The sequence below is a fragment of the Bison bison genome, unplaced genomic scaffold (assembly GCF_000754665.1).
Source record: "Bison bison bison isolate TAMUID 2011002044 unplaced genomic scaffold, Bison_UMD1.0 scf7180017864471, whole genome shotgun sequence".
NCBI lineage: Eukaryota > Metazoa > Chordata > Mammalia > Artiodactyla > Bovidae > Bison > Bison bison.
The window spans coordinates 34,751,058-34,759,459 of record NW_011495032.1 but is presented as its reverse complement, the minus strand read 5'-3'; the positions used below and the strand labels follow the sequence as shown (position 1 = coordinate 34,759,459).

General features: G+C 46.2%; 1 protein-coding gene across 1 annotated transcript in view; it reads left to right on the top strand.

Moving 5' to 3' along the window:
* Positions 1-3,962: 3,962 nt before the first annotated feature.
* The window catches only part of ERBB4 (erb-b2 receptor tyrosine kinase 4), a 1,285,626-nt gene continuing 1,281,186 nt past the window's right edge, over positions 3,963-8,402 (top strand). The window contains 1 exon segment of the mRNA XM_010861119.1: positions 3,963-4,810. Within this exon segment, the coding sequence (XP_010859421.1) occupies positions 4,729-4,810 (82 nt within the window). The 5' untranslated portion in view covers positions 3,963-4,728.

Genomic DNA, 8,402 nt, shown 5'->3' with positions numbered 1-8,402 from the left:
GAAAATAAAGTCTATCACTGTTTCCACTGTCTGCCCCTCTATTTGCCATGAAGTGATGGGACCAGATGCCATGATCTTAGTTTTTTGAATGTTGAGTTTTAAGGCAATTTTTTTTCACTCTCCTCTTTCATTTTCATCAGGAGGATCTTCAGTTCCTCTTCGCTTTCTGCCATAAGGGTGGTGTCATTAATTAAGGCTTAATCATGCACATAAAAGAAAACATTAACCAAAACCAAAATATTCCCAGGGAAATCCTCCTTGAATATTAAATTAACTAAAGTAACAAAAACATTTCTTTAATGTATATTTATGAATTTTTTAAATGTTTGAAATTTTAAATTTTGTTTTTAAGCTTTGAGACATTGAACATCACCAAAGAGCAACGATGTTATTTCAAGTGCTAGTTAATAAAAAGCAGCCAACCAAAGGCAAAAACACGGCATCTGTCATCTGCTTGATTATCATAATACTGAACTTGATTGGTATTTATATCTACCAAAATTTTTGGCTATTAAAATAATAAAGATCCAGAGTTTTGAGCAGTTCACAGTAACATTGTGAAGGTTATTTGGATATTTTCCTAAGACCATTTAATATGTGGCTGTGTTGGTGCCCCAGATGAAGTATGTAGGAGTGAGTGGGGAAAAGGGAAAGAATTTATATTCTTTCTTCTTATGAAGTAAATGAAATCTGTGGAAGTTGTGACTTGTACTTAGTAAGTGATCAGTAAATCATAGTTTCATAGGGTCTCAGATTTGGGACATAACCATTCCTTTCTTTAACGATGAGGCAAAGGGCTCAAGTGTGTGAAGTGAGTTGCTTATGATCACCAGATAACTTAGAAACATAGTGAGTAAGATGATGCTGGCCAGGGAGGGAAATTAGAATTCTGTATTTATTTCTAAATGTTTAGAAGACTAATGATTCATGACAGGTTCTTGTTCTCTTTTCTTACTTGGTATTTGTCCCAAACACGTGAACTCTGAGATTACTGTGTTTCTTTCTCCTACCAGTAGTATTCTGCCACTCATGATGTCAAGATTCTCCTTGAATTCTACCTCAATGGAGGAAATGAAGTGAAACAGAGAGGATATGGGGGGCAGCAAAGGCCAAAGGAATTTCTCTGCTGGGGTTATAACTTAGGCCAGGGGAAATCATGAGAAACTGGGAATGGAAACTGATCAACATGAGCCTTATCAAGGTATCTTCTTCAGGGGATATGACGGTCTGTATCTCTCTCAGGTTAGAGGAGTTCCTTTACCATGCCATGCTGTTTTGGCTTCAGATAACAGAACTGAACTAGCTTAAGAGATTTGAACAACATAGCCACCAGAAGAGCCTGAGTAATTTCCCCACCTACCTGATCTTTTGCTCCTTTCAAACAGCAACTTCTTTCTTTCTCACTGCACCCTGGTCATCCCTACATAGAAAGAAATATAGACAAGCCACCTCTGGACTTTCATATCTCAAAAGCCACCTCAGAATGACTAAAAATGAATTCTTTTTTTCCCCTTGCACAAAAATCCAAGGGGAGAAATTCACTGGGAGTCACCCTGTCTCATCTGATCAATAGTGACCAAGGTATTTTAACTTGTCTAACTTGGAACTTTGAGTGTCTCAACTTAGAATGACTCACTTGAGATGGAAAACAAATGATAGTAGAAATAGAAAGAATTAATCTTTGACTCTGGCTCATGACTTCTACTTTCTCACTCTTCCTGTATGCCCATACAGAGTACCACCTTCCTGTCTAAATCTCTGGGCTCTCATATTCAAATTATTTGAGCTAGACTCAGAATAGACCAGTCACCATCAAATAGGATGCTCTTTTTGAGTAGGGCTTTCATACCAATTCATTCCATAGGCTAGTGGTCAGATACACAACTTTGGCCAGGTATCAATCAGTTAGAACCAGGAAAATGGGATCAAGCCTGAACAACTTGAGGATTAAAGGCAACTCACAGGTGTGTCAAGTCTAATGTAATTGGTGGGTGTCTTGTATAGGTTGTCTAGCATCCCAAGTATATATAAGACCAATTTTTTAAAATCAATGAATATTAACTGAAATACCTCTTTTACCAATAATTACTCTAGATACATGATTGAAACCAAAGTATATAGGAGAGTTCCTGCCCCGACAGAACTATCAAATTGATGGAGAGTAAAAACTATTACAATGGACTCAAGTAGAAAAAAAAAATCCAGAATATTTAATTTTCCTCTCAATTTAAGCTAAAATACACTATTTATTTCTTCATTTCTTGCAAAGTAATTGTTGTCAGAAAGAAGAATTTTTCAATACATAAATTTAAGTTTTTCCAAAAGCAATACTTTAAAAAAATCATTTCTGGGGAGAGGTGGAAATTTTTAAAAGAAGTAGTTTTCATGGAAGAGAGGTGTTTGAGAGTCATTCTAAGAAACACAAGGGGATTTAGGGAAAGGGGAGTGGAAAGAGATTGAATGAAAGAAAAGAAAAAGGGAAGAGGGTGAGAAAAAAAGGGAAGATGGGTGAGAAAAACAGCAAAGATAATCCCAAAGAGCAGTGTGAACACTTCTGCTGCAGTCAGTACCACTGGCCAAGTCACCATCACCTGCTCAAGGCTTAGTTTCTTCTGGCCCTGTGCTACTTCTGGATAAAGCTGCATTCTCGGCTTGTTTGGCCTCCTCTCTGTTCCTCTTACTTGCTGTGGGCCTAAGAAAGGGAAGGCTCAGGCCTCTGGGAAGAAGCTGCTGTTTCACTGTTCCAACTCCACGCAAATTCTTAAGGGACACGACTATAGATAAAAGATGTGGGGGAGGAATAGGAAGGTCTCAAATGATGAGTGAGGAGGCAGGGTGGCTTAATTTTTAAGCTCCCCTGATACTTTTTATTTATGTAATTGCTGCTTCTAGAGAAGCTGAAAAGGGAAAATAATTCATTCATAGAACGCCTGTGCAAATAGCAAACCAATAATACTCTACCTTCAGGAGGTTCTGGCCTTTGTCCTGGGTACAGTTTCAGAGTTGTAAAAAGCAAGGGATATGTGCACTGATATGATCCAATCCCATATGTTTTAGACCAAGAAGAGTCCAGAAATTTGTATGGCTAGCAATGACCTCTGGAGGTCGTGGAGTGTGAACATGGAAGAGGACTAAAGCAGGATCCACTGTAGAATAAACCTAATTATTTAAGGTTGGCTATATCCTAACATTTGCCTTAAGTTATTTTAGACTGAGCAGCTCAGCCCTGGGACAATTTCTAGCCATTTAGAACTAAATTGGTGGCTTTGGACTAGAATCTGCTTAATGAGAATGAACCTAAAACCAAGTTGTCCTAGAGTCCAAGGAAAAGATGAAGTGACCCCATAAAGTCTAAAAAATCTAAAGATGCAGTTCTACAAAAGTGAAAGTCTAGTTTGATCAATTTGCGAGCGTGGGAACGATGGGAGAGACTGTACAATTATATAGGCTGGAGAAAGAGGAGTGCTTAGATTCCCAGGACTACCTATTCCGCAGATGTTAGCAATTACTAAACCAGCTTTTGAACTACTGTCTGAATGTGAAGCACGAGGAAGTAGGAAGCCAGGTAGGCTAATACAATTGAAGCAGGGTATTCTTTTCTTGTATTTCTAGGGCAGGTCCAGTCTGTGGATGAGCACCGTGGAATGTGGAGTAAATTGTGACTTTCTGGCTTAAAAAGAAAAAAACCCAATCTTTTTTGTAAGCATCTCTCAGGTGGTCTGCACGCTTTCCGGGCCAGCTGTCCGGCGTGTGTTTGGGAGCGGGGGGGGTGGTCTCTGATTCAGTTTATGGCCTCCGGTGAGCCCTTTAAATCCAGCTTCCCCCGCCCCCACCGCTAGGCTCCCAGCTCCATGACAGGTGTTTTCCCAACTCCTGAGGCCCACGATTTTGGGGAGTGGCTGAACCAATAAGATTTCCCTTTGGGGCGGGAGGCGTGGCTAGTTGGGTCAGAGCGGGGGCGGGGTTTGCGCGGCTGAGCCGAGCCAGCCTGGTTGCGTGGAGGGTTGTTTTACCCACCGCCCGCCCCACCCCCTCACCAACCTTTTTTTTTTTTCCTCCCGGACGGAGTCTTATTAATTTCTCGGTGGGGCTGCAGCTGGAGACCGCGGAGCGTTGGAAATGACGCTCGGAGCTTTAATTACCGCAGCCGCCGGACAAGTGTGAAGAAAGCTGACAGCAAAAAAAAAAAAAAACAGGATCGGGGGTGAAGCAAGAAGCTTCCCCCTCCCGCCCCTTTCCTCCCAATTTGGACTGGAGGTGCAAGGAAACTGAAAAGCGAGTCGAACAGAGTCGGGCTGGGGGGAGAGGCCGGAAACCTACTGCCTGTTTGCAATCAACTTTTTTTTTTGGAAACCCTTTTCCGAACCCTTCCTTTTTATTGTTGACCAACCAGGGAGAGAGAACGAGAAAGTGAGGAGGGAGCGAGAAAGCGGAGGCTCACACGGGGACGTAGCTGCCCGGTCCGGCTCGGAGCACCGCCGCACACCCTCCAGTACATTCCCACCCGCGTGCGCCCTCCCGCGCACCCTCTCCTGGTCCTCCGGGTCCGGGCCCTAGACCCGCGGACGCGGACTCGGTCTCCCGCGCTCGGAGCCGGTGCACCGCGCGCTCCAGTGCCCCTCGCGACCCCACGCGCGCCCGGCCGAGGGATCTCCTCCGCGTGCCCCGAAAGGGGATTATGCCATTTGGACATGTAATTGTCAGCACTGGATCTGAGACTTCCAAAAAATGAAGCTGGAGACAGGACTGTGGGTCTGGGTGAGCCTTCTCCTGGCGGCGGGGACCGTCCAGCCCAGCTCTTCTCAGTCAGGTGGGTCGCGGTCCTTCTCGCGTTCCAGGGGTTGAACCTGATGCTGCCGGCCGAGCGGCGCCTGGTGGCTCCTCGCCCCCTGCGCGCTTATCCCAACCAGAGACCCTCTCGCTCTCCGGCGTGGAGGGACCACGTCACCCGCGCCTCTTCCTTGTGTTTTTCGTTCGCCCCCTTTTCTATCCCAAACTTACCCTCTGCGTGGGCATGTGTTTTATTTATCGCGAAAAACCACTCTGCGCCCCTTTCTCCGTCCCTTTTCTCTTTCTCTCTCCCCTTGTTTATTTCTCGCGCGTTTTCTTCGAGCCTCTCTAAGCCGCATCCCTTCTGGTAGCGCCTGTTGTGCGGGACGTGGGAGACCCAAAGCCGGAGTCAGAGGAGACGCTCCTTGCCGCGTCTGCCTACCCCCCGCCCCCGCCCGCGAGGGAAGAAGCCTCGGAGAAGCGCTGTACGCCCGGGGCTCCGGGGCAGGATTGGGGTCCCGGGGCCGTGGCAGCTGGGCTCGGGGGAGCCGGAGAGCAGTGGGGAGAGGAGCTCCGAGAGCCGGCTTTGCACCTGTGTGCGCTGCCTTCGGCCGCTGCATCCCTGGCCGTCCGAGCCTTTGGGGTCAGACCCGACTCGAGCCCAGCCTGGGAGCTGGAGCACGGCGGGACGACACGCCTCGGCTGGGGGGCCCGGGAACACAAGGCCTCCTCCGCTGGCGTCCCCAGCCCTCGCCCCGCGGACTAAGGGGGAGCTGGCTTGCTTGCTTGACCTCTTTTTTTTTTTTAAAAGGCTTGACCGACTTAAGCCGGGAGCCCGGCCTTCCCGTCTGTTTCTGTGTTTGGCTTCAGGAAGAGTTCTTCCTGTAGTTCAACTTGCTATTGGCCGGAGTCCCTCCAACTTCTGTTTACTGCCGGGCGCGGCTGCTGAGCCGACCCGTCAGGCGAATTGATTGAACCCAAGGCGGGTGCTGCGGCACTGGGTGCGCTACCACTGCTGCCCGGAGAGCTCGCGCCCCGGGACCCCGCGGGGCAGGAGGCGAACTGACCCCCGGGGAGGAGGCGCGGCGGGGCCCGCAAGGTGGATGACAGCCCTTGCGGGCCCAGGGAGCTCAAAGTTTCTGACACTTGTTTCCTGGGGATGAAAGTGGGACAGGAAAGGGCCAGGAAAACCGGGGAGTGACGCGGCCAAGGGGGCCCTTTTGGAGAGCCGGGGAGATTTCCGGAACTATACGGGGCTGGTCGCGAGGGCGTGGGAGGCACCTTGAGAAGATAAAGCCCCCGGGGAGTGGCGAGAGGGAGAGTTTCAGGCCCTCGGAGGGTGTCCTTCTGACCTCACCAAGAAAACAGCGCGCTGGAGTTTTCCCGCTCCGCCCCCGCCGCCGCCGCCTCCCCCCGCTCCCCCCTCGCCTAGTAAATAACAAGTTACAATCCTCAAGCCTTTCAAAATGACCTTCGAATGGCACAATGTGCGCCGTTTGTTCTGGCCGTTTGCACCCTCCCAATTACTCCGAAATTCTTCATGCATACCAGGTCCCAGGCTCCAGCCACCTCCGGAATTACACCAACACCGACTTGAGATTCCAAGCGGCCTCTTAGATACATCCCTTTTTATCTCCCTCCCCATTCCGCGTCCCTTCATATTTCCCCTCAATGGGTTGATTATGCACATTGACCCATTCAGAAGCAGTTGCGACTGACACGCAGGCTTAGCCGAGAGGAATTTCCACCGGGCGACCTACTGGGGGGCTGTCTGGTGCAACCTCTGCCGCTGGGGGACCGGCTGCGAGTTCGCAGCGATTGGGTATTAACTGTGCGGCTCGGGCTTGAGCTATGCCGAAAAGCCCTTTTCAGAATTTCTGCAAGGAATGTAATCCAAATTAGTTCTGCAGCTGTCCTCTTCCTCGTCTCCGGCGACACCGGCTCGCACCCTCGCTGGTCTCTTCTCGCTTTCCCCCCGTGAATTGTCAGACCCACACAAGTGAGCCCATTTAGAGCGCGAGGATTAGCGTGCCATTGTTGTTCCGAGTGTGACTCTGTACTTGAAATTCTGGGGGCACAAAGGCGAGCCTCACTTGTTCCAAACACAGAGTGATCTAGATGAAAGGGCCGCACAAAGAAAAGCTCCCGGTTGCCTCCCTGGTATAATTTCAACACGCAGGCTAAGGTGATCCACTGGAAACTGTAAATGCCTCCAGGACACCTTTTTTTTCTTTTCCCAATCTTCCCCACCCCCACCCTGCCGCACCTGACAGGGAAAGTTCGGCTGGTTTTAATGTGGTGCTTTTATAAAACCAAGTTACGTTCTGGGGTACGAGTGAGGCTCTGTATGTTTGTGGCTGTGGATGTATGGCTGTATGTTCCCAAGTAAATACATATTGCGTGTCTCCCCTCTCGCGGTTAGCCGTCAGTAGCAGTTTGGAGGAGTTTGTTTTGGTCCAAATGAGAAATTAAGTGCGGATAAGTAAACTAAGCTGCCAGAGGGCGACAAGATGTTGAGTGAATTGCTTTTAGATGAAACAAATTAAGGAAACGAGGGAAGACAATCTGCTTCTCGCATTATTAGACACGCTTGGAGTTCAGGGGAAAGTGGCATATTTTTGAAATGCTAATTTCTTAAGAAGCAGAAGGAATGCACCTTATTTACTGCTGTATGTGAACAGAATAAAAATATGAGTGGGCAGGGTTCTGTTGTATAGATCTAAGATATAAAATAGTTGTATCTGAAGAGGGCATGTTCTTATTTTTCTCTTCCTTAGGGGGAAAAATCAGCGTTAGAGAAGATTTTTTTGTTTGTTTTGTTTTTTAGTATTCTGCAGGACTTCGTCTCATTTTGAGTGATTTATTTTATCAAAAAATATTATAGCCAAGAGCCCTTTATATGACTGTTATAAAACCTTTATCTCTAAAAAGAAGAATTCCAAAATTTCAGTCTTCCCGCCATGATGGAAAAATGATCAGTATCACCTTTGTGTTGAAATACATATGTATATATGGGTAGTGGTACTGAAGTGGTGGTCTCACATAACTTAATAGATATGTGATAAACAAGTTCAGCCCCTATTTTTTATTTGCAAGTAACTTAGTCCTGCTTTTCATTCTATAAAAGAGCATGTATTTTTCTTCCGCCCTTGAGATATATCTCCAGAATCAATTTTTTAAACATTTGAGAATAAAAAGGTGAATAAAACTTAGTTAAATGATGAAAAGATGTTCAATATAATTAAAAAAAAAATCAGTTCTCTCCCTGCATGTGTTTATTATAAACACACCCATGAGTATAGTTTCCACTTTTTCTTTTCTTTCAATTTTTGAAATTCATATATATGTAAAAGGACCCTTTTTAAAGTAAGGTATAATTTTTTTTCTTCAGAATGCTTCCAAATAAATTTATACCTTTTATTTTGACTGCAAATCACTTGAAAATACTATAATGTGGACTGATATGGTAAAATTGGATGACTCTGGTTGTGTCATGATTCCTTGATTTCTGATTTTTTTTTTCTTAAACCAAACTCCTTTTATTTTTTCATCTACACGCATAGAAAGTCAAATTTTTTGAAATCAAGGTACTTAACTCCTTTATATGTATAATTTTCATTTAGTCACTGAAT